This window comes from Myodes glareolus, chromosome 9, assembly GCF_982192425.1.
Source record: "Myodes glareolus chromosome 9, mMyoGla1.1, whole genome shotgun sequence".
NCBI classification, from domain to species: domain Eukaryota; kingdom Metazoa; phylum Chordata; class Mammalia; order Rodentia; family Cricetidae; genus Myodes; species Myodes glareolus.
In genome coordinates, this window is record NC_142034.1 from 16,843,373 (window position 1) to 16,870,498 (window position 27,126).

General features: G+C 36.3%; 1 protein-coding gene and 1 pseudogene across 1 annotated transcript in view; one reads left to right on the forward strand and one right to left on the reverse strand.

The window, feature by feature from the left end:
• The window catches only part of Tanc2 (tetratricopeptide repeat, ankyrin repeat and coiled-coil containing 2), a 322,705-nt gene that overhangs the window by 116,747 nt on the left and 178,832 nt on the right, over positions 1-27,126 (reverse strand). The window contains 2 exon segments of the mRNA XM_087909880.1: positions 9,140-9,403; positions 25,204-25,390. Coding sequence (XP_087766006.1) covers positions 9,140-9,403; positions 25,204-25,390 — 451 coding nt within the window.
• On the forward strand, positions 25,673-26,239 carry LOC125407989 (large ribosomal subunit protein uL6 pseudogene; annotated as a pseudogene).

Consider the following 27,126-nt stretch of genomic DNA (forward strand, 5'->3'; position numbering starts at 1 on the left):
GTTGAGAAAACACTTCCATCAGATTGCCTATAGGCAAACCTGTAGAGCATTTTCTTGATTAATAATTGATGTGTGACATCCCAGCCCATTGTGGGTGGTGTTACCCCTGGACAGGTGGTTTTGGGGAGGGGTGTATAAGAAAACAAACTGAGCAAACCAGTAGGCAGCATTCCTTCACAGCTTCTGCTTCAGTTCCTAACTTGTGTTCCTGGAATGTGACCTGAGAGCTGTAAAGATGAAATAAACTCTCTCCTCCTCAAGTTGCTTTTGATCATTGTGCTTTATTATAGCAATGAAAACCAAACTAAGACAGATGACATAGTGGTTTGCCTTGAAAGTTTTACAAGCCACTTTTACTACCAGTAATATAAATCACCTTATGTGATACTTGATTATAAATGAGTAAAAGAGGAAGCAAAAGGGGTAAAGGAAAAAGCCTAGAATTTTCTCAGCTTAGGGAAAAAAGCCCATGGATAGAAAATATAGATCATAGGAAAGCTGTTTGTGGTGACTAACCTTAGGCAATAATACTTATTAATATGTTATAAAACAAAATTGATAGTAAAAATGTCAACACAGTCTCTTAATATTTTTGCCTTTTTTTTTTTTTTTTGAGATAAGGTCTCAATGTAGCCTTGGGTGGCCTGGAGCTCTATATGTAGACTGGCCTGGAGCTGTATATTTACACAATCTCATATATAAAAAAACTTAAAGTAGTGTTTTGATGCATTAGTAGCAAATATTCCAAAAAAAAAGAAATAAAAACTTCAATCTCATTTATAACAGGCTCAAAAACAGTAAGTGAAATATCTAGGAATAATTTTTAAAATAAAGAGATAAAAAAAGCTCTACAATGAGAAACTAACAATAAAAGAAACTAAAAAGGATCCCCAAATTAGAAGGATATCCTGTGCTCACACATTAGAAGAATGGATACTGTTAAAAATGTCCACACTACTAAAGTGATCATAGATTCACTGAATCCTTATTAAAGGATTTCTTTACAGAAAATATATTACCTAACTTCAAAACACCCTATAAAGCTCTAGTAATCAACATTACATGTTTTGGCATAAAAATAGATACATAGGTTAGAGGAACAGAATAAAGATTGAAAAAAGTAGCTCTACAAGTAACTTTTAGCATAAGTGCTAAGAATACACACCAGGAAAGGAAGTTTCTTCAGCAAGTGGTGCTGGGAAGCTGGAAGTGCACAGCAGGGAAAGCACTCATTACTCACCATATGAATGAAAACAGGGCAAGGTTCCCAAACTAGAAAATCACTCAAAAACAAAATGGAGCAACCCTGAGGGAGAAGAGTTTTTGTAGAAAACTCAAAACAGAAGTACAAGGAGCCAAACAGGATTGCATCAAACTCTTCCACCCTGCTACTTGAAGCATCTCCGCCCCCAAGTAATTTTCTGAGAGAACTTTTTGTCATATTGTGTCAATCTTACCTCTCTCCCTTTGTCAGAAGGTACTCTGGTTATACTTTCTCTGCTTCTCTGACTGATCTCCCAGTCAAATCATGAGCACGGGTAGGCCTCATTCACTAAGCTGAGGGCAGCTTTGAACTCCCGACCTTCTTGCCTCTACTTTTCAACTGCTGGTATTTATAGGCGTGTCTCCATACTACTTATGTACTAGGTTGTTTAGAGCAACTGGTAACATCTAATTTATTTGTGATTACCCTATTTCTTCAGACAATGAACTAAGTGTCCTGAGCATAATGCTCAGTGTTGCCCTCCTTACAGTTAGTGATCTGTTGGCTCTCTCCTCAACCCTATCACCTTTGTTTTAATACTTGACACTACTGAATATGTTTGGCCTGGTGATGTACAGATCTTTCTTCAGATAATGCTGATGCTGCTTTTACTTTTTTTTGATAAAGTACCATTTATCATATTATATAAATTATTTATTATGTTGACTTTTTCCAACTACAAAGTCAGCTTCATGGGGATAGGATCTTTGTTTTCGAACAGATGACAAGTACTTTGAATAGTTCATGCTCAATAAATGCCCGAGCAATGACTGAATATGATACACTTACATCTGAATCTTTTTGTTTTGTTTTGAAGACAGGGTTTCTCTTCTGTAACAGCCCTTGTTGTCCTGGAACTCACTTTGTAGACCAGGCTGGCCTCGAACTCACAGAGACCCATCTGCCTCTGTCTCCCGAGTGCTGGGATTAAAGGTATGCACCACCATCTCCTGGCTGAACACCTGTATCTTTATCTTAAGTTTAAGGTAATATTTAAACAATTAATTAATAAGCAAATTAACATTGTGCTTATGGGCAACTTTGAAGATAACTATAACAATAATACCATCCTTCTCTACAAAGACTCTTGAGAGCTCTGTAAGGACAAATAAATTCCCATTCATAATGTCACTCTTCCTTTGGAAGTATACTGGCAAATACTTTTGAGATAATTTTATCAGGTTCAATTAGTATTATAATGTTTAGCGAACACTTGGCAATTATAAAAAATAATTACATAAATTCAAATGAAATGAGGAAACAGAAAAATAAATCTACAATAAAAATTTTTAAGTGAAAGAAAAACATCTAAAAGGAAGTCGATAAATCCTCTCATTTAAAAACCTTGCTTTCAGCAGAGGAAGAGGGAATAGGAAAAAGAGAGAAAACCTACTTTAGAAATTTATTAGATTGAAAAAGCTGAAGATCATATACTTGTGAAGCATTTAACATATAAAAGCATTCTTTAAAAAGTGAATATATTTGAGATATATTTTGGACAGAAAGAAACAAAAACCAAAAACCACCCAGCAGACAATATTTGGTAGAGAGCATTTCAGAAAAACGCCATACTGATTTTAGATGTCTATTTAGTTTCTTCTTATGTCAGCTGTCACTAATGGAAACAGACCATAGGGATACAGTTATCACTCTTGCTGAGCTAGAACATGGAGGCTGCAGGGACACTTTTGTTTCCCATATTTGGGCAGAAGCCACTTTCCTATATTTATACAAATAAAGTCATTATTCTGACCGCTGAAAAGCCCTTTTTGATTTTCTATAAAACCTTCATCATAGTTTCTAATTAGATTCATTTATATCCCCTTAGATTTGAAATCTGCATTTACCTGCTTAAGATCTTATCTTAGAAAACTGTGCTGCTCCAAGTACTAACAAATGGATGGAGAGACTATATTTTTAACAGAGTTTGTTTGTATTTTTCCAATAGACCTCTCTTTCCCACACAAAGCACAACAACAGCTGCTGCAGACACTTCCTGCTTCCCACATACTTCCAATTCATTGCCAATCTCATTTTAAGACACCAAAGATGACCAGTGACAGCCGGTTGATAATTCCAGCCATGCAACCACAGATCCACAATAGTCACTTCCTTCCAACACAAAGCTTAAAAACAAATATACAACAGCAACTCAAATTAGGCATGTCACAAAACTCAGACTTTAAAATTTTCATCGCTTAGAATTTTAATTTAAAGGTATATGAAATCTAAATTTGCATTTAGAAAACTGAGCAACTTCAGGAAAAACCCAAGGTACCGACTGTCCGAAGTCACCCTCATCATTTTGCCACTCGAAAGGCAAGTGCGCTTCCTCTCCACTACATCCCTAGTCATCGAGATGAAAGGTTTTATGCTTCCAGAAAATAGTACTATCCTTGGATGTAGAACCTAATTTATGTTAGTCATGTTTCTAAAACTATACAGCTAATCTATTTGACCAACATGTACTTATATTTCAGTTGATAAAATACAGATGATTGTTTTAGGAATTTTATAATACATATGTTATTATAGTACTATATAATATATATGTTAGGAGTAAAAGTAAAAAGATTAAAAAAATTAAAATTATTTACTGTGAAGAACAGTTGTATATGAGCTGACTCTACTGTTCCAGAAAGAAAAAGGGTTGTAAAGCCCCAAGCAGGGTCTTTGTCTCATAGAATAATTTTCTTTTTATTTTACTTAAGCTTTTCTTTGATTTTTAGACAAGGTCAATCTCAAACTCACTAGGTAACTGAGGAGATGGTCTTGTTTCTTGATTCTTATGTTCCACTTTCCCCTTCCAAATTCTGGGATTACAGATGTGTACCATCATGGGAACTTATGCAAAAGAATGCAATTCTCTTCTGAAAGTGGGCAGAAATATATAACATAGCAAGAATCACTTAAGAGATTACTACTGCCGGTTTTAAAAGTGGTGCAAATGGTATCTTAATTTTTTTTTTTTTAAGTAAAGACAGTGCTCTGTTAAATGTGTTCCCAGCCTGGTACAAACTGACCATTAACGGTATCAACCTCCTAAGTGCCGAGTTTACAGGTGACCCATCACACTAAGCAGTCAGTGCAGCTTTTTACACTGTTATTCAACATTATTTGATCTCTTTGTATTACTCAGACTAAGTTTAAAAAAGAAGGGAAATTAAGAAGTTGTATTTAAACAAAAGTTTTTATTTCTAATATCAATCCCCTCTCTATATGACTCCTGGGGGCTTCTATGTTTAAGACAATTGAATAAGCATGTGGGGAACAAGAGGAGAAAATAGGGGAGGGACAAATATTGCATGTTTTCTCTTTTATGAAGAATCTTGATTAAAAATATTTTCTATGAAAGCAGGAAGGAGACCATTTCTGGAGATTACAAGAAACCACTGGAAGGCAGGGATGAGAGAGGTTCATGAAGAATGAGTATGGGCAAAGTACAATTATATACAAAAATACAATAAAACCTACTTTTGTATGCAAAATGAAATTTTGATAAAACAAAGAAGAATAAATACCCTTGATTTTTTCCTATTTGAAAACCTCGGTTACATTGTTTTATGAGAGAATGTTTCTCTGTGCAACCCTTGCTGTCCTAGACTGGTGCTGTATGATTTTGAATTCAGAGATCCATCTGCCTCTGTATCCTGAGTACTGCGATTAAAGGTGTGTGTTATCACATCTGGCTTCTCAGTTATTCTTGATTATCAAAGAGGTTTACCTTCCTCAGTTTGCAGAACCATTTCTATGTACATATTAAAAAGTGTATGAAAATATGTATGTATATAGACAAAGGTAAAATGTAAAGATGGGAGACTTCTAAGCTAAGAAAACTAATTTAGATATATTATTTTAACTACCAGATTTCATGGTTTTATGAGATTCTTATATATTATATACTTCGCAGGGTAATTCCCTATGGAAGTAATTTTATTTCCTCAAATTCTGGAAATATCTTAAATTTACAGTCTATCCTATCCATGTTTGAAAATAACTCATTTGGTTCACAGTTCATTTTCTTGTCTCTGTGGGAACATTCTAAAACCATTTTAAACTTTTTAAACTGTATAAGAGCCTAATTCTTCAGATTCAACCTATCTGGTCTCTAATGGTACATTCATGTTTTTCTGTAATTTTATTCACTATTTATTGAGTGAATTATATGTGTCCATATGTGCCACCTTGTGACATTTGGTTTTCTCCCTTTATCAAGAGGGTTCTATGGATCTAACTAGGCAAGGTAATGCCTATACCAGTTGAGCCATCTCATTTGGTCTTCATTTTCCTTTAAAGATGTCTGATCAGCCCTCCCTCAAAAGCCAAAGAGCTATGTTAGCTAGAAAGACTTAAAATGACACTGCTTTGACCTCCTGGCAAAATGATTAAGGATAATAGAATTTTGTTTTAACATTGAGGAGAAGGAAAGTGAGAACACAAAGTATGTAGAAGAAAGAAATATTCTCCAAGCTTGAATCAAAACAAACTCAAATGACAGAGAGACTAGTGTTATAATATGAAATATATAAACAATACATCTGCAAATGAAATGAAGAAAAGATATTACCAAAGATCAATGGCCACTAAAAATTTTGGTAGACTTCAACAAAATTAAAACTTTTGTGCTTTACAATATATCAACAAAAATTAAAAGATGATTAGCAAAGGGGGAAAATATTTGCAAACAAATGTTTATAGTTAGAAAAATTATATATATTTAAAATTCAATAAGAGGGCAGACAACTCAATCGAAAGCTATGCCAAAGGTCTGAGTAGAAATTTCACTAAAGAAAATGTGTGGCCAGATTCTCTGAATGTGGCTGACATGGGGGCTGACTGGGAGGCCATTGACAATGGCGCTGGGTCTTGTTTCGTCTGCATGTGCTGGTTTTCTGAGATCCTGGTCTGTTTGGATGCTCACCTTCCTGGACCTGGAGGGAGGGGGGAGGAACTTGGACTTCCCGCAGGGCAGGAGGCCCTGACTGCTCTAGGGACTGGAGAGGGAGGAGGGGAGGGAGTGGGGGGAATGGGAGGGTATTGGGAGGAGGGGAGGAACTTGGACTTCCCAAGGGGCAGGAAGCCCTGACTGCTCTTGGGACTGGAGAGGGAGGAGGAGAGGGAGTGGGGGGAATGGGAGGGTATTGGGAGGAGGGGAGGAAGTGGAAATTTTTTATAAATACATGAATAAATAAATAATAAAAAATGGGGAAAAATAAATAAAAAACCAAAAAAAAAAAAAAGAAACTGCTTTGAACCTATAGCAGGGCACAACTTAGGTAGGCAGGGAAGACAGAACTGAATGCTGGGAGAAAGGAGGCAGAGTCAGAGAGAAGTCATGCAGCCCCACCAGAGACAGACACCAGTTGGAATCTTGCCAGTAAGCCACTGCCACATGGCAATATAGAGATTACTAGAAATGGGTTAAATTAAGATGTAAGAGTTAGCGAATAAAAAGTTAGTTGTCTAGATTTTTTTTTCTCTCAGGCCTTCTGGAGGGAGCCAGGAACAACAATTTCAAGGTAACAAACTATCTAAGGGGCTGTTACATGTCAGGGTCTCATATCTGTGTCTGACAGCTTTTAGGAGTTTGCTTTTCTTAACACTCAAGAGCACATATTGATGTTAACAACTTCTTCTGGGGTTCTGAGGCTTAGCTCCAATACCACTGTATTCAAATACAGAAGTTACACTAACAGACAGTAAAGACTGTCTGTCTGGCTTATGTGCTTGTCTCTGTATAAACAGTGTATAGATAGCATCATTGGATAACATTCTTTGTGTCTGCATGCTAGTCTAGATTATGATTAAAGTATGCTTTTACTTTTCAAAAAAAAAAAGAAAATGTGTAAGTACTAGTAAGTACATAAAATAAGTTCAGTATTATTAAGCATTAACATATTGAAAATTAAAGCCATAATCAAATATCACCTTACATTCATTAATTATAATCATAAAGGTAAAACAAATGCCAATTATGGAAAGGACATAGAGGAACAGAAACCCTAGTACCTTGCCAGTTAGGAATGTAAAAGGGCATAGTCACTTGGTATACTTTGTAAAATAATGTGGCAGTTTCTTAAAAAGTTAAATTCAAAATCTAACAAGAATGGCAAGGACACTCCTAAGTACCTACCTAAGAGAAATGAAAACATGTATGTCGACATACTCATACACTCATGGTCAAAGCAGCACCATTAACAATGGGAATAAAACTGACTGCTCTTCAACCAGTAAGCAATATTGTTTGTGAACACCTATTTTTCACGGACATTCTGAGTACAATCACTAGGTTTTAGGTAATATATACTTAGCTTTAATAATACCAATGTATAACATACTCCCATCATTAATATGCAGTCATTTTATCACATCACAATCCCATCAATGCTTGGCAACGCCATCCTTCTAATTTTGTGGCTATGATTGCATGTGGTATTTCATAATAATGGACAGTGAAAGTTCTCATACTTCACTCTACTTAATGACCCTGGATGGTGGAAGAAGAATAAAAAAAAAAAAACTTCAGGGTCAGAAATATAAGTTTATCACTCAGAAAAAAGGAGTAGCTGAAAGTAGTTTCAGGTCCTTAACACAAACTCTCACAAGGCAACATGAAGAGGGGTAGGTAATATACACACAATTGGCTGCAATATGAAAGGAACCACATCTAAATGAAGATCAATATATTTAGTGGGACTTAAGAGAGAAAATTTGCCATATAAAAGCGAAGAATCTTCTAGGTAAGTCATTCCCTCATCATCATACCTGGTAACAGGTGCTGGTATTTTTTTCCAGAATTTAGAACCAAAAGAACAGGCAGAGAAAGAAAATGAGTGGCAAACAATTTCATTGTTTGTTTTTCAATAGAGTCCTGTGTTTGTACGTCATGCTGGTATGAAACTTACTATGTAGCTGAGACTGGCCTTCAATTACTGACCCTTGTCTCTACCCCCAGAATGCTAGAACTACAGATGGGCACCACTACACCTGACTGAATAACTAATAATATCCCTGGAAAGTAAGTCTAATGGTAATAAATGTTTTATTATTCCATATCACGAAATAGATCTGTCTGGGCATTAATTTAGAAAGAGGGAAAGGCAAAGACAATTTTTATTTTGTAGTCTGGACAAAGTGCAGATGATGATACATTTTGAAAATGTCAGAATGGCTATTTTTGTAAATTCCTGGTTTGAATTATTGAATAACAACATAGCTGTATTAAAAATATCCCTGACATTACTCCTGTGTAGTTACTGAGGAAAAAAAGACTTGGTATTCCAGTTACTTATCCTCCTGCATCATTCTTTTCACTGATCCTGCGAGTGGCATTTGAGTTAGGAAATGAAGGTACCTGGTCTTCTAAATTAAGCCTGTAAAGGTTTTGTGAAAATTCTGAACTAGGAGAAAAAAGAAGCTGAGTTTCTTGCCTGCTCATTTGTTATATCTTCAAAAAATAGATGATGATTTCTGATATTCAAACTGCCAAAATATGCTCCAATTAAATAATGGTTATTAAAATTCAACTTTTAAAAGTTTAAACTTCAAACTAAAACTTTTTTGTTGCAGTACTGGGAACTGAATCCAAGACCTTATGCATACTATGTAAACGCTAAACTACTCAGCTACACACCCAGACCTTAAAATTTTTACAAACAATAAGACTAACTAGTTTATTTGCCCGCTTTTTGATTTTGTTATATGTTTCTGCAAATCATGGGAGGAGAGCTGGGAAACCACTTGATGAAAAAGATGAACCTTCTCCTAGGTTCAAAGGCATAAGGTACCGAAACACAAATGGAAGACTGGTCGTATTTCTGTTCACTACATATTCAGCAAAATAGTCTTAAACAAGAAAAACAAAACACAACTTACCTGCTACTGAATTTGGTCGAGGCATGAGATACAAAGGAATAGATTGTACTGATTGGGATAAAACCGTTTCCAAATTCCTCTCTTGGATCTTATTCAGACTGTATGTGGAGGCAGTCATATTCTCGTCTACACGATACAGACAGGAGTCCATGCTGGATTTCTGCGACTGCCATGGTTTTAGGTTTCCTCCAGATCCTAATTCTTTACCACTTTCCCCAACATATTTTGTACGCTCCATGTTTTCTGAATAATTTGTCAACGTAGCTGAAAAATAAAGAATACTGATATTTAAAAAAATAAAATAAAACATTAATCTGTTTATGATTAAAAATTCACTAGTAGATGAGAATACTACTAACATTATCTTTCAAAGTTACTATGTCCTTTTTACCCCTAAATGTTTAAATAACCAAAACCATTAAACAATCACATCTTACATGCATTTAACACTTTCTTTAAATGAAACAAATTTATACACCAGTGCCAAGGCACCAAGAACATGGCTCATCAATGCTAAAATTTGAGAATTACCCAAAACGTATCTGCATATTTTTATGGACTGCCAGAGAGTACTAACAGTCCCTTTACGATCCCTCTATTCCTCATACTTTTTACCCACTTTACTTATTTCCTAGCTCATGTTTACACATACACCAAATAACAATAAAATATATGATTAAAATAAACAACAACTAAGTAGAAATTAATACAGTAGAAAGAACCTGATAGAAGAAGACAGAGACACAGGTCTTTCTTATTCAATTCTTCTCAGTTCTAATCCTTTGCATATCATTTGTAAGTGGCATGCTAAAGAATAATGATTTTAATTAAATTAAAACCTGAAAGGTCTTCTAGAATTTTATCTAGTCTTACTAATAACTATACATGAATAGGAACATTTTCATAACCCCAGAAATGAAAAGATGAAGAACAGTAAAGTCTAAATTATTGAACTTTTAGTAATAACTTTAAAAGAATAAAACATATCCCAGGAGGGTTTTATACTTAGTTCATGTTCTGGTCCTATAATTTGAATGTGGCTATTGCCAAAGAAAAGAAAGAACCTGAGGAGGCAATTTCCATAATACTATGAAGTGTAGTTTTATTTCTGTAAGCTTAAGTGGAGGTCTGGATTTTGTAATAAAAAAGAAGATGAATTAGAAAATGAAACCTAAACTTTCCTTAAGAAAAAAACGAAGATTTTTTTTTTTTAACCACACAAAGGAAAAGGATTAGGAAAAAGGAACTAGAAAAGGTGAAGAAATAAAAGACTCAGCTCTGAGAACTGAGGAAGAGAAGTGAGAGTGGCGGCACAGGTCTGTAACGCGTGGATGCATGGGGGGTGATCACAAGTTCATGGCCAGCTTGGCCTATACAGTAGGCCTGCCTGGATTATCAGAATGAAATCCTATCTCAAACTAAAGTGAAACCAGGGAAGAGCTATACACTCTGGAGTCCTCTGGAAAAATGAAATTATAAATGACATTGAACACTTTTGGGGAACTGGGAATTTTGGAAGTCAAATCCCCATACTTAGCACTTTTGATTTCCTGCATAGTAATCAGTTGTAAAGGCATTCTACTGAATGGGAGAAGATCTTCACCAACCCTGCATCAGACAAAGGTCTGATCTCCAAAATAAATAAAGAACTCAAGAAACTAGACATTAAAACTCTAATTAACCTAACTAAAAAATGGGGTACTGAACTGAACAGAGAATTCTCAACAGAAGAAGTTCAAACGGCCAAAAGATACTTAAGGACATGCTCATCCTCCTTAGCGCTCAGGGAAATGCAAATCAAAACAGCCTTAAGATACCACCTTACACCTGTCAGGACGTCTAAAATCAAAAACACCAATGATAGCCTTTGCTGGAGAGGATGTGGACTAAGTGGAACACTCATCCATTGTTGGTGGGAATGTAAACTTGTGCAACCACTTTGGAAATCAGTGTGGCGGTTCCTCAGGAAACTGGGAGTCAACCTACCTCAGGACCCAGCAATTCCATTCTTGGGAATATACTCAAGAGATGCCCAATCATACTACAAAAGCATCTGTTCAACTATGTTCATAGCAGCACTATTTGTAATAGCCAGAACCTGGAAACAACCTAGGTGCCCCTCAATAGAAGAAAGGATAAAGAAGGTATGGCACATATACACTTTAGAGTTCTACTCAGCGGTAAAAAACAATGACATCTTGAATTTTGCATGCAAATAGATGGAAATAGAAAGCACTTTACTGAGTGAGATAACCCAGACCCAAAAAGATGAATATGGTATGTACTCACTCATAAGTGGATTCTAGCCATAAATAAAGGACATTGAGCCTATAATTCGTGATCCTAGAGAAGCTAAATAAGAAGGCAAACCCAAAGAAAAACATATATTTATTCTCCTGGATATTGGAAGTAGACAAGATCGCCAGGCAAAAGTTGGGAGCACGGGAGTGGGGATAGGGTAGTGGGGAGGGGAAATAGTGAGAAAGAAGGTAGAAGGGGAGGATTGGGGAGAGCTTGGGGGAATGGGATGATTGAGAAGGAGGAAGGGTGGATATGGGAGCAGGGAAGAAGATATCTTAATTAAGGGAGTCATTTTAGATTTGGCAAGAGACTTGGCTCTAGAGGGGTTCCCAGGTGTTCAAGCAGATGCCCCCAGCTAGGTCCTTGGGCAGCTGAGGAGAGGGCGCCTGAACTGGTCTTGTCCCATAGCCACACTGATGAATATCTTGCATATCACCATAGAACTTTCATTTGGCGATGGATGGAGATAGAGACAGAGACCCACATTGGAGAACTGGACTGAGCTCCCAAGGTCCAAATGAAGAGCAGAAGGAGGGAGAACATGAGCAAGGAAGTCAGGACAGCGAGGGGTGCGTCCACTCACGGAGACAGTGGGTCTGATGTAATGAGAGCTCACCAAGGCCAGCTGCACTGGGACTGAATGAGCATGTGATCAGACCAGACTCTCTGAATGTGGCTGACAATGAGAGCTGACTGAGAAGCCAATGATAATGGCACTGGGTTTTGATTCTACTGCATGTACTGGCTTTTTGGGAGCCTAGTCTGGATGCTCACCTTCCTAGACCTGGACGGAGCGGGGAGTGCCTTGGACTTCCCACAGGGCAGGGCACCCTGACTTCTCTTAGGACTGGAGAGGGAGGGGGGAGGGGGAGTGAAAGGGAAATGGGAGGAGGTGGAAATTTTTAATAAATAAATAAATTTAAAAAAAAAGAAAAAAAGAAAAAAAAACAAAAGAAATGGATAATGTAGGATCAGGGTAGGCAGTTAATAAAATGAAAAATCAAGAAAATTGTGCTCCTGTATCTCAGCCAGTCTTTGTAAACAAGGAGAAACCAAAGATGAGGTAGGTGGTGACAACTTTAAAAAAGAAACCAGCTGTGGAATCCAGAAACTCTTTGAAAAAAGAACATGGAGAAAAAATTAGGGACTAAAATTAACGCAGGGGCCTAAGAGGAAAGAAAATAACACCCAGAAGATCTCAGATATGTATTAAATAATGTTCATTTCTTACTAGATGGGCTTTAGTAATAGTAGTAACAATAACTTAATATTTAATAGCATGTAACTTTTATTTTTGGGGTGTGGCAATACCTAAGCATATGTTCTACCACTGAATTACACCTAAGCTCTACTCATAACTCTTAAATTGTGTAAATGTCTATCCTATTTGCTCATCAATAAAACATTCTAAGCAGGACTGGTGTTTCTATCTTCATTGTATACATGAAGAAATGATGCTTGGCAAAATTAGGCATCGTGCCCATTGTTACTAAAGCAAGTGCCTTTCAGGTAACTATTTGGGGTCTTAACCACTTACTAATATTGTAACAATTCTTTTGGTGATAATTCTTTGCTTCCTGCACCAGACTGTATGTTTCTAGATGTTAGCTACTGTACTTTCAGGGTTTTATTTTTATATTTAAATTTAAAAACTTAGTACTAGGGAGCTGGAGAGATGACTCAGTGTTTAAGAGCACTACCTGCCCTTCCAAAGAATCTGGGTTCCATCCCCACCACCTGGAGTTATATGACATTATAGCTCACAACCGTCCAGAATTTCAGTTACAGGAGATCTGAAACATTCTTCTAGCCTCTATTGGCACCAGGCACATACATGAAACACAAACATACAAGCAGGCAAAACACTCAGGCACATAAAAATAAAGAAATCTTAAAAAAAACAAACAACCAAACAACTTAGTATCAACTTTATAACCCCAATTGAAGAAGGGAGAAAGCAAGCGGGAGGACACAGGCTAATGTCCCACTACCATCTTTCTGACACCAGAGAGACAGTGAGCAACGAGCTCTATTTCTGGCTGTGCTGCTCTGCAGTTTCAGAGGACGCTACAAATGTTAACAAGATGCAGAAAATAAATGTGCTCATTCTTCAGTGCAATTTTTATAGTACTTATACTAAAAATATTCTACCTAGGGAATAAACATATATGTTACCTGGGCAAACATTTAAGTAAAGAATGATTCACTTTGAAAAAAAGTACATGATGGCATATTTTAGAGATATATAACTTTAGTTCTAAAATATAGAACTTAAGTTTGTATGTCAGTATTGGTAAAACGTTTACATAGTTCCCAGTATTATATTATATTCAGGCATTTTCAAACTGGGTAAAGGTTTTTTTTGTGTGTATTAGAGAAACAGGTAGAAGAGACCAATTAGACTTCCTTTTTAAGGTTACTGCCAAAAAATAGACTTTCAGCTTTCAGCTTTTTAGAAGGCAGCCTTCTCAATAATATTCTAGGAGTTCCACAAATGAGAGCATTTTTTGACATAATTCTTCCTCAACTCTCAGTCACTCCAGATAACAATTTCATACTCACTAAATCTGGTCATTTGCTTTGACTATTTTAGACTAGTTAGCAAATGTGGTGATTTGAAAGAAAATGGCTCCCAAAGGGAGTGGCACTATTAGGAGGTATGGCTTTGCTGGAGTAAGTGTATCACTGTGGGGTGGGCTTTGAGGTCTCTTTGCTCAAGCTTCCTTCAGTGTGACAGTCAGTCGACTTCCTGTTGCCTCTGAGTCAAGATGAAGGACTCTCAGCTCCAGCACCACATCTTTCTGCATGCTGCCATGCTCCCTGCCATGATGATAATGGACTAAACCTTTGAAACTGCAAGTGAGTTCCTTTGATTAAATGTTTTCATTTATAAGAGTTGCTGTGGTCATAGTGTCTCTTCATGGCAACCAAAACCTAACTAAGGCAGAAATTGGTACCAGGGACTGTTATGATAGTCCTGACCATATTTTTGTTTGGAATAATATGGACTTTGGTACTTTGGGTAAGAAAAGCAGTATAATGCTTTAAGCATTGCTTAATTGGGCACACTAGTGTAGGAGCATGTTAGACAATGGTGCTGATAAAGACTTGAAATGCTGGGGGTTGGCTCAAAAAGTTTCAGAGGAGAATTTTAGTATGTTGCCTAGAAATCATTTTTGTGATATTTTGGTGAAGACAGTGGCTGGTTTTTTTTTTTTTTGTCCTTATTTGAAGAGTCTGCCTGAGGCTAAAGTGAAGAGTTTTGGATTAAGTCTGTTGGCAAAAGAAATCTCAAAACAGCCTAGTATAAACTCTGTCATGTGGATATTAGTGGTAACTCTAATATTTTACTTATTTATTTGCTGGTGGACACCTAGGCTGGTTCCATTTCCTGGTTATTGAGAACAGTGTTACAATACAGCATGGATGTAAAAGTATTTCTATGACATGACGACAGACACCTTTGGGAATCTAGGAGCACTAAAACTAGATCAGATGGCAGATGTAATTTTAGTTTTTGAGGATATTCCATAACGATTTCTATAGAGCTTACTTGTATTTTGGAAATTTTGCACAGAAAGTATGACTAAGCTGGTTTTATTGGCTCCGAATCAGTAGGTACGGGAAGAACTAAAATAAACAACTCACATAAAATACCAAAAGGTAAATTCTTTGAACAGCCATCACCACTTAAAATTTCCATCATTTTTGCTTATTCATGATTACATATTTAGGTGACTTTTAACTAATTCTAACTACCTACCTATCTAATGACTTGTAGCCTAACTAAGTAATATGTGTCAATATGCAGTGATGTAAAAGACAAATCATAAATCCTTTACCTCAGAAGGGTAGGTAACTCTGTGGCAAAGAGATCACATATGAAAATAAAATCGTAAAATAAAATGCTATTTACAGCAACATGCTGATACCTGCTTATTCAACCATTCTATGGTGGAAAATGATGTAATTTAAATTCATCATATTGATTGAAGGATCAGAGAATACAATGACCTTAAATGTTGCCACTAACAGTTGCACAAGTTCAAAGCTCCTATAATAGTATGCCAGAGAGGTTGTTTTTTTTTTTTTATAAATTAAACATCTGTAAGTGCAACATTTCTACCAGTGAAGTTAGAAAGGAAACATTACCTTCACCCAAAGAAAATTTACATGTTCTTTTCTACTATTCCTAATACATCATTATTTCTTCTTTCTCTAGATTTATTCTCCAGTAAAACAAAGAATAATGAGGAAAAGTTACAAGTGAATAACATTTCCCCCCACAAGGTTGTCTCCATTTTCTTTCTTTGATGGAGAATAAAGTACCATCTCAGAATGAAACCTGTTTGCACAGCATGTCTGTGTATATTATTGTTTAGGTGTAGAAGAAAGGCATGAGAATGCAAGAATTACAGTCTTATAAACTGGTTTGTTATAAATAAAATTACCTCTATATTTTCAGACAGACTCACTGAGATATAATTTACATACCATAAAATGCACCAACTACAATATAAAATCAGTGTTTAATAAATTTATAGACTGATACAATTATCACTATAATTCAATTTTAGAATATTTCTACTAACCAAAACAATTCTTTTGTGTCTACCTATAGTTAATCACTCTTACTCCATTCCTAGCAAACTTCTAATTTACTTTGATCTGTACATATTTACCCTTTCAAGAATTTTCTATAACCAGAACCAAGTGTTATATCATTTCCATGTCTAGCTTCTTTTACTTAGCTCATTTCTGAGATCAATTTGTGCTGTTGTATTTATTAACAGAGTATTCAGTTTTCTTGATAAGTTAACATTTCATGGTACAGCGATATCGCATTTTATATAAAATTTACTCTTGATGGATATATGAATCATACTATTATAGCATTATATAACATATAATACATATTATAACATAGCATGTTATATATCATATATAATTCATTCAATGTGCATTATTGTCACATAATATATCATATTATATAACATAATGTAATATACAATATATGTAATATTGTATTAGTATGTGTAATATAATATATAATGCAATATAATGATATAATCCATATATATATTATGTATATTATAATATTATATTATGAACAATGCTGTTTGCTATTAACAGATACCTTTTCATTTCTCCTGGGTTTACTTCATGTTTATTCATCTTTAGTCAAACTTCATGTTTACTCTATCCCCATGTAGTACTGGGGACTGAATGCAGGGTCTCAAACATGCTAGACAATTTTACTATCATTAAGTCACAACTCAAGTTCACTCAATTGCAAAGGGAGGCTCTGCTTCAGCCTCCTGAGTAGCTGGGATTACAGGCCTGCATCATTAGTCTGGTTATGGGTTCATTCTTCCCTTTTGCTCTTGTGTGTGTGTGTGTTTAATTTATTGTTCAAGCATTCAATACAGGTGTTCGATATGCTTTGCTCAAATCCATTCCTGGGTCTCTCTTCCAAGTCTTCCCATTCTCTACCACTCTTCCACCCCAACCACACATACTCTTTTTTTGTAAAAACCACTGAGTCCGCTTACGGCTGCCAGGATATGTACAGTACAGATGTAGAACTGTCCACTAGCATACAGCAACCGTCTCTTCCTCCCTTGTAATTATCAACTGCCAACAGCTTCACAGCTATGGGTATGACTCTTTTAACCTCTCCCCCACTCAGGCTGAAAATTTTGGATGGTTTGACTTTGTTATTTTTTGGGGGTCAGGGTTTCACTCTGTTGCTCAAGCTGGTCTTGAACTCATTATATAGCCCAGGCTGGCCTCAAAGTCATGACAAGCCTCTTGCTTCACCTTCCCAAGTGCCAGGGTCACTGTCTTATGCACATCTATGTGCCATGTTTCTCGGCTGAGTTAATTCTTAAGAGTAAAATTGCTAGGGCTGATTATTGTGATATATACTTGTAATTCCAGCATGAGGTAGAAGCAGGAAGATCATGAGTTCAAGGTCATTCTTGGCTACATAACAAGTCCTAAGCTAGTCTATATGAGATTCCACTTGAAAAAAGAAAAAAAAAGTTTAACTTTGTAAGAAACAGCCAAATTATTTTTCTAGGTGACAACTTCACTTTTACATTCCTATGGGTAATGTATAGACATTATGATGCTATCTTGTCACATTTGGATTTTTTTTTTCTTAAAGAGTCATTCTGTGGCTATAGAGTAGTATTTCATTGTGACTGATTTGTACTTCCCTAGTAATCAGTAGGGAAAATGATATAATAAGTATTTTTCATTGGCTTATTAGCCACTTACCTATAGTTTTTATGGTGAAACAACTATTCAAATCTTTTGTATATTTTAAGATTGGTTATGCATATTTTCATTTTCTGCAACATTAGATTATATTGACTTATTACTCTACTCTTATTATGACTAACTCTTCCATTTTTTTATTTATTTATTATGTGTAGGTTTGTGGAAGTGTACATGTCATGGCATAACTGTAAAGGTCAGAAAACAACTTTTTCCAGAGTTCTTTTCTTCCATTACGTGGGTACCAGGAATTAAACACAGGTTGTAAGGCTTGGCAGCAAGTGCCTTCCTTCACATATTGACCCATATTGCTATCCCATAACTAAAAATTTAATGACAGGTAAGCATCTTGGATCATGTGCCTGAAAACAAATTTAGAATTATGTTTATTGTAATAATTAGAATAGTAGATCTTGTAGTTATACAAATTCATCAGTCTTGACTTTGCCTATTATATCTAATGCCTGTATGACCAGTGCACTGGCTAGTTTTATGTCAACTTAACACAGTTATAGTCATCTGAGAGGAGGAAACCTCAACTGCGAAAATGCTTCCATTAGATCAGGCTATAGGTGAATCTATAGAATATTTTTTCAGTAAGCGATTGATGTGGGAGGGCCCAGTCAATTGTGGGTAGTACCACTCAGGGTTGGTAGTCTTGAATTTTATAAGGAGACATGCTGAATAAACCAAGAAGAACAATCTAGTAAGCACTCATCCTCTGTGGTCTCTACAACAGTTCCTGCCTCCAGGTTCCTGCTGACTTTGAGTTTCTTCCCTGGCTTCCCTCAGTGAACTGTGGCTCTAGATATGTAAGCCAAATAAACCCTTTCCTCTCCAAGTTGCTTTTTGGCTATGGTGTTTAATCACAGCAATAGTAACCCTAACTAAGACATCCTGGGAGTAATTACTTTTTAATCTCAGTTTCCAAGACTAAGAAGAAATTCTATCTATATGTAGAGTCCATACAATTATTTTACAGCCAGGCTGAACCACTCTATGCTTATCTCCAGAGATGCTTAGAAACCCGGTACTGGCTACTTTACCAAGACAAAGGAAAGTGGAGTAAGTAATGTGCTGTTTAAAGTTTGAAACTTCTCTGGTGCACCCAGGACTGGCTGTTTCCTAATAGTTTATATGTGAAGGATTTAGATACTCAGACTTGGCTATGTGGCCTGAGGGCATCACTTATTTCAGTAAAAATTCCTGGAAGCTCTCTGTGACAGCAAGGCTGTCTGTACAAATCTTGGTGATTTATGTTGAGGTCAGAGCAGTGATTACAGAACAGTTGGAGAGCTTCATCTGGAAGTACTTGGGTCTCCCTGTGCACATCTGCACTCTCTTCTGTTCTCCAGTACCTTTATGAAAGCTTTCTGACAAAGGTTATAGAGTCTTTCAATGATATGATCCGATTAGTTCTCTACAGATTTCTTATAGGACCATAATGCACTAGAAGAATTCAAACATTGTAACTGGACCACAATCTTTGTTTAACAGAATGGTTATTAACCTTATCAGGTTAGTTATACAAGAAAAATGTCATTTGGTCTTTTAAATAATTTCAATGAACAAAGTGCCAGATTTGTTAAAAAAAAACCCCACATATTACAATATAATACAGCCCAATGAATACTTAAGATCTTTTAACACTATGTATTACAAGTAGACACTTTGGAAAGATGATGAAGTTGAGAATATAGGACTAGAAAACTTAGTAATGAGCCTGCTAATTTCTGAAAACAAGTAAGAAAGGCATGAAAAAGCTAATCCAAATTATTTAACACTCAGCAAATGACTCAGAGGGCAACTTGGATGAAATAAAGAACACAACATTCTACTGGACTAAATATTCCTCAAAGAACAAAGGAAGAGCTGTTAACTTTGCTTTTTGGCAAAGTGAACATAATCAATGAACAATGAACAAGGTCACAGATACTTAGTCTGTAGGTATTAAATGATATAAGGCTATTAGATATAAAATCAATTTTTTAAAAAAACTCAAGACTGAAAGAAAAAAAAAATTAATCCCAAGACATGACTAAAAGAGGGACTGAAGATTAAACTCTTCTGGAGGGAACTGTGAATCTTCAGATAACTAAAAGGCAGAAACCAAAATGGATTCACAACGGTCATCATTTGCTACACATCCATTCCAAAAGAATCTAATTGAAACTTGGTATAAAGAATGAATCTCAACAATTTTATCTCAGAAAGACTGGGGTTATAAAAATTATTGCTTAAAGTAATACAACAGTGACAGATGATAATTAGCACTAGTATAAGGCACAAATTTTATGCTAATAAAATTATATTAATAAAAATTACAAATATAAAACTACCCTGCAAGTATTTGAGTTTTCCAGCTCATATTTGAAGAGCACGGTGATTTTGAGAGGAAGCCATAGCGAACGCTTTCTGTGGTACATAAGCATCAAAATTCAGGTGAGTCAAGACCACACAGGATCAAAATACCTAGTAATCTGAAACTTTTCAGGACTCCAGAGAAGACATTTATAGTATTTAAAAACTGAGGCATTTCTAGTTTCCTATTTATTATAAACAGTATTTTAAATATTTTGGCTTGTTTGCCAGAGGTTGATGTTGGGTATCTTGCTTAGTTGAAAATGCTTGCTTATATACAAGTATTTTGTTTTTTATGCTACCAATATAAAGTTTTATTTGAACTTACATTTAATGTTCTTATTTATAATTTTCATTTGCATCTACCTGTAGAACCCTGAATTCCAAAGGCATACGATGAAGAACCAATCCTATTGCAATCACCTTTTGTATTCTGTAGAATCTTGTCATTTGGTTTTAACAGATGCATTCCCAAGTCAGTAATGACAGACTAAAAGAAATAATCACTCATGCTCAAAGGAATCAATACTGAAGCAATTATTCTAGCTCCTGATTTAATCATATTTTTGAAGAAATCTTCATTTTTCTTTTTTCCCTCACACACTCAAATCTTGACTACATTCCAAGAAGATATGGAAATTTAAATCTTTTCTTAAAATAGGATGTGCTATAACACGACACAGGAACACATCATGCAAATGTTTTCTTGAATACTGAAAAATATGTAGCTTCCAGCTCTGGTTTCATCTTTGTGAATTCTTCCTTTGTCAAGGACTGTTTTCTAAGCTTCTGCAGTTTCTCCCTTGAAATATCAGAATCAGGTCTTGATGGTGCTGGTAGAATGATGCAACCTGCAATCTATACTATCAGTGAAAGAATCAATCATGAAACCACATTGCTCAATAGAAAACTCACTCTAGCAATTTGACAATGACATTCTCAGTGTGAACAGTGACTTTTAGTCTATTCTTCTAAGGTCAGAAGTGTGACTTGCAGAGAAGCAGCTCTGTGCAGATTAATATTTATTGTTTTAAGTCTGGGGTCAATTGGGGCTATCGTCCAGGTCTTCCTGTACCATGACTATTCCAAGGTGAGTCCCAGTCTCTAAATGTCTATATTTTATGCTTCCGCCTTATTCTATACAATACTAACTCTAGACTATGACACTTTTATTGTTCGGTTGTCAGGCAGAAAGGAAATATACAGAAAATCCACTTACATTTAGGAGCAAAGCCTAACTTTCTTAAGTGGACATTTTTCCTTCTCAGAGTATATACACAGCTTTATACTGTTATTGTTCTTATCTGAAAAGACTGTATCTCAGACTATTTGTTAAAATAAACCTAATAGCCCAATTATTAAAGGAAACACATTTAAAAACACAGTTCATTACATTTTCCACCATCCATTCCATTACCATCTCTTGCCCTCCATCTTTCTACCAATGAGCTCTTTCTGCTTCTTAGATGGTCTTCGTTCTAATTTCATAGTTTTTGTTTGTTTTGTTTTTGAGACAGGATTTCTCTGTGTGGCCCTGACTGTCCTGAAACTAGTTCTGTAGATCAGGCTGGCCTCGAACTCACAGAGATCCACCTGCCTCTGTCTTCCAAGTACTGGAATTAAAGGTGTGCGCCACCACCACCTGGCCTTGCTTTTGTTTTTTGAGAGAGGGTTTCTCTGTGTAGCTCTGGCTACCCTGGAACTCACCATGTAAGGCCAGGCTGGCCTTGAACTTACAGAGATCCGCCTGACTCTGTCTCCCAAGTGCTGAAATTAGAGACATGCACCACCATACCCAGCAATTTTTTGTATTCTTAAAACAAAAATCTACATTTTATATATGAGAAAAAATATTAGTCTAAGTTTAGTGTATTTCACTTAATATGCCAATGTCCAAGTTTCCATTTTCCTGTAAATGATAGCATTTCATCCTTCTTTATAGCTGTATAAACCTCGGTGTATGTACACATTCTATCTATTCATCTGTTGACGGTCACTTTGGCTGACAGCATCATTTGATTACTGTGACTAGTACAGGGTATGGAAAATCCCTACTGTATCCTGACTTGAGATTCCTTTAGTTGTACACCATTGAGTGATATAGAGGACCATATAACTGTTCTCCTTATGGGGGTGTTTATGCATATTTATAGTGATTGCACTAATGAACAGTCTCACTCTATTTTCCCGATTTTTTTTCTTTAGTTATTTTCAAAGTTTCAGGCCTCATAATAGGGTCACTGATCTTCTTTGAATTTATATAGTATGAGAAACAGTAATTTAAGTTTTATTCTTATTTTTTAACTTTGTATTGATTCTTTGTGGATTTCACATCATTCATCTTGATCCTATTCATCTGTCCTCTGCCCATGCAACTTCGCCCCCACCCAAGATAAAATAAAATAAAATAAAATAAAATTTAAAAGAAATAAATCTCAGCTGTACTGTGACACAGTGAGGTACACAGTACATCCTTTAGTCTAAACATCTTTACTTGCAAATGTTTACTGTAATGAGTCACTGGTCTGGTTCCAAGCTTCTGGCTTCTGTTATACTATCAGTATTGGATCCTCACTGGGACTCCTTTTAGATAACCTGTTGTTGCCCTGAGTTATAGAGATCCTGTAGCCTTCATGTGCTCCAGCGTGTGCTCCTGGCCCCTTAATGTGCTCCAGCCATTCATATATGGAGTGGATGTTGGGATGGGTCAACTCACAGCCCTGGTTCTGGGCCTGGGTGTCAGATGGGTTGTTTAGTCTACCAGCTTTCCTTCATCCTCACTACTAGACAAGCTCTCCAGCACTGCCCAGACTAGCTAACCTAATGCATCAGGCAGCAAGGGGGAGGGCCATTTCTCCTATTCTCATGCCATCAGGGCTGGCTCATCTACATCCACACCTCCAGGGCCAGGTCTACTATGTTGCCCAGGTGAGCTGCAGGGTCAACTCTTCTGCTCTCATGCCACCAAGGTCATTATTCTTATTTTTGGGGGACATTGTCTCACTGAATGTGGAACTCCCATTTCATTTGTACTGGCTTGCCAGCAAGTCCCTGGGATCTGCTTTCCACTTTGGACAGTGCTGGATCATATATGAGCAATGTTCCATGTGGTTTTTAAAAAACTAACAAACATGGGGACTAGGGTCCTGAAAGAAGGTTCTCACATTTACCCATCTTCTCAGCTCTGCCTTTTTTGTGTGGGTATGGAGATGGATCTCTTACTGGCCTGGAAATTACCAAGTAGGCTAGGCTGGCCAGCTGCTTTCCCAGCATTGCGATTACATGTGTGTGCCATCAAGACTGTTTGTTTGTTTGTTTTTAAAATGTGAATTCTCGTGATCAAACTCAGGTCACCCTTGTAAGCACTGTACTGACTGACTGAGCCACCACTTCAGTCCTATTTGACTTATTGAGACTTTTATTCCCAACATTCTTATTTGTCGTTTTTTTCCCCCTCTCTCTTCAGAATCTTTTTGCTAATATTTTTCCCACTTAGTGACTGAGTTTGTTGTCCTAGTCTTCAATGGACTTTACTTCATTCATTTCTTTTAATCTTCTTTGAGGTTATTGATTATTTTTAAAATGAAACTTCTGGATTTTTTTTGGCTTTTCAACCATTTAAATATCTTTAGATTCAATTTCTGAAGAGTTATAAATTTTAGGAGTGAGGTTGCCTTGTCTTTTCAGATTTCTTTTGATACCTGTGTACTGATTTGCATGGATATTCCTCAGATCTTATATGGGGTTTTCTTTGTTAGCATCTTTTGTTTGAGGCCCCAAAACCACTCAGAGGGCAAAACATGCTGCTACAATGGCAGCACCATCCAAAGAAATCAAAGAGAGAAAACGAATCTTAAAAAATCAATTAAAGACAACTACTGCCCCATGAATAATCATGGAAGAGTGGCAAAAAAATCATGTAACATAAATTACGAATTAAAAATTAATAAAATAAAGGAGGGGGCAAGAAAGGAAAAAAAGGAGTTTAAAGAAAAGGAGAAGTAAAGTAAGAAATAAAAAATGAACTTACAAAATACAAAAGGTGTAAAGGTAAGAAGAATACAAAAGATTGCAAAATATAAAGTAAAAATAGTATTTAAATATGGTAATAAGAAAAACAAAGGAAAAAAGGCAAAATATTAAGGGCTTCTTCCTGGATGCTCTACTATTGGAATTTTCTGGGTATGTGCCGGGCTATAGCTGCAGTCTACTAAAGTTCCTCTTGCTTCCCACTGTTTGTGATGGGTATTGAGGGCCAGGTTTGTCAAGGGTACCTTGCCAGTATGAAGGCTATGTTTACTCCAGAACATTTCTTTCTTTACATACTGGGAGCTGACTCTAGACAAAGACACAGTTTAAGCAACCACAAGGTCTGTGTACCTGAAAGTGGAAAATGTCCAAAAGAGGAGGAAAGATGGACAGAGCATTGAGTCTGCTCTGGAGTGGGAGAGGAAGATCATTTAAATACTCTGCCTATGTAGGCTCACGCTTCTGGGCTGTGTTCATCAGTAAATTACCTTGCTGTAGACTCTGAGAGATCACTAGACCTATGCTCTGAGCTCCGTGTCTCCACAGTGACTCACAGCATATGGGGTTCCTTTCTTGTCATATGAACATGTCAGGCTAAGGTCCCAGAATCATAAGCAACAGAATAAACTTATTCTACTTTGTTAAGGGCAGAAAATGGGATGTTCTACTACTACTACTACTACTAAAAACCAGATCAGAAGGGACTTCCAAACCTCATCAAAGAACTAACACACACTTAAAACAAACAGACCCTAGGACAACTCAAGTTGCAGATCTTTAGCCATTCAATCTTAATCACCTTTATCTGTTTTCACAAAATTCTACTACAGTAGTGAAGAACTAAGTTTTCTGGACAATTATGGTGGCAGCAGAGAAAAAATATGAGAATGTTCTATAACTTATCAAATAAAGCCTGAAAAAAGTGATTAAATAGAAACAAATGTCTCTCATTTTGTTAACCTTTACTGCTTCAACATTTTAAAAAAGGACAAGTTTACATATATAACTCAGTCTATATCTCTGAAAATCTTAGGCTTGCATTTAAAAAGTATAAGAAGATACAAAATGATTTTTATAAAGAAGGAACTCACCAATGATGCCACTGTCCCTGCTTTCCAGGGTGGAGGTTGGACTGGTGACAGCGCCATAGCTACAGTCCTTGGCAGCTGCATTTGTACTGACTGGTGGGAGCGTAGAGCAGGGGCTGCTGGCAGGGGGAGAGGCAGTGCTGCTAGTCAGGGTGGAGCAGGGACTTATCCGCTGGGTGATTGCTGAGGTCTGAAAAATTAGAGTCAGTACAAAGGAAGATCAACTGGTCAGCTGTAAAAACGCATCTCATGGCTAAATAATAAATTAATTAAACAAAAAACAACAAATATTATCAATGTAGCCTTTCCAACTGCTACATTGGCTTTGTCTTTGGTTTCCAGGATGAGAAATCCCATGTTCTACAATTAAGGTAAAACCTGACCACTTAACATGAACAGAGACTTGTGGCTAGCTTTCTGCTTTAGAAATTACATTTCTGTTCACTAACAGAAACGTCTTCTTAAACACAAAATGCTGCTCTTTGCCCAATCTACTGTGAGAATGAATGCCATTCTCAACAATCAGACGGTCGACATTCCAGAAAATGTGGACATCACTCTGAAGGAGCGCACAGTCATTGTGAAGGGCTCCAGAGGAACCCTCTGGAGGGACTTCAATCACAACAACGTAGACCTGAGCCTTCTTGGGAAGAAGAGGAGGCTTTGGGTTGACAAATGGTGGAAAAACAGGAAGGAACTGGCCACCGTCGGAACATGATTAAGGGTGTTACACTGGGCTTCCGTGATGAGGTCCATGTATGCTCACTTCCCCATCAACGTCGTTATTCAGGAGAATGGGTCTTTGGTTGAAACCCGAAATTTCTTGGGTGAAAAATACATCCGCAGGGTTTGAACGAGGACAGACATTGCTTGCTTTGTCTCTCAAGCACAGAAGGGTGAATTAATCCTTGAAGGAAATTATATTGAACTCGTTTCAAACTCAGTGGCTCTGATACAGCGAGCCACAACAGTTAAAAAGAAAGATATCAGAAAGTTTTTGGATGACATCTATGTGTCTGAAAAGGGAACAGTGCAGTAGGCTGACGAGTAAGACCTAAGTTACCAGCTCCAGAAACAAGATCCTGAATTTTAAGTACGATTTGGGGTGTCTTCTGGGACAATAAAAGACTTGTATTTAAAAAAAAAAAAAGAAAGAAAGAAAAGAAAACCACAAAATGCTATTTCCAATCAATGAAACTTTTTGGAAGGTTGGGAACTTTGTCTTGTTAAAAAACCTCCTTTGACTAGGAAAAAAATAACTCTGCAGCTGAGGAGAAATAAAGTTCTTAATGAAAAGAAGGGTCTTTTGATACACAGGTCACAAATGCAGAGCAAAATACCTTATTCTATAAGCTTCTCTAATAATATAGGGTAAATGATGTTTATTTAACACAAAAAGTAATTCTTGTAAAAATTGATTACATGCAAAGATAAATTTATATCTTGAATAACTCTACACCTGAGATGATGACCTTTCTAAGTTTCTGGAGGAGGACAATCTTGAATTACTGACTTCTTGTCTCCCTGTCCCAAGTTCTCCTACTACATGAGTGCACCATTATGCCCAGCTTTCTTTGGTAAGTTTTTAATATGAAGGAATTAAAAATTACCAAAAGGTTGGTGATAATATATTCTGATTTGTCTAACTAATGAGAGATTTAATTTTTTTATTCATCTCTTTCTTCCCAAATAAATTACGAAGTAGTGAATAAAAGTACTTTTTCTGTCAAGCACTAATTTTTTCCTTATAAAAGTTATACATGATCAAAGACAAAATTACTTGAAGAAGCACTAATGATAAATTTTAACATGTTTAAATATTAAATTCAAAAGAAGTCTTTCAACTTTTTACATATAATCTCCATCAATAGTCTCTTTGAAGAGACTTCTGAGTCTCTTCAAACTGAAGAGTCTACATTTAATAAC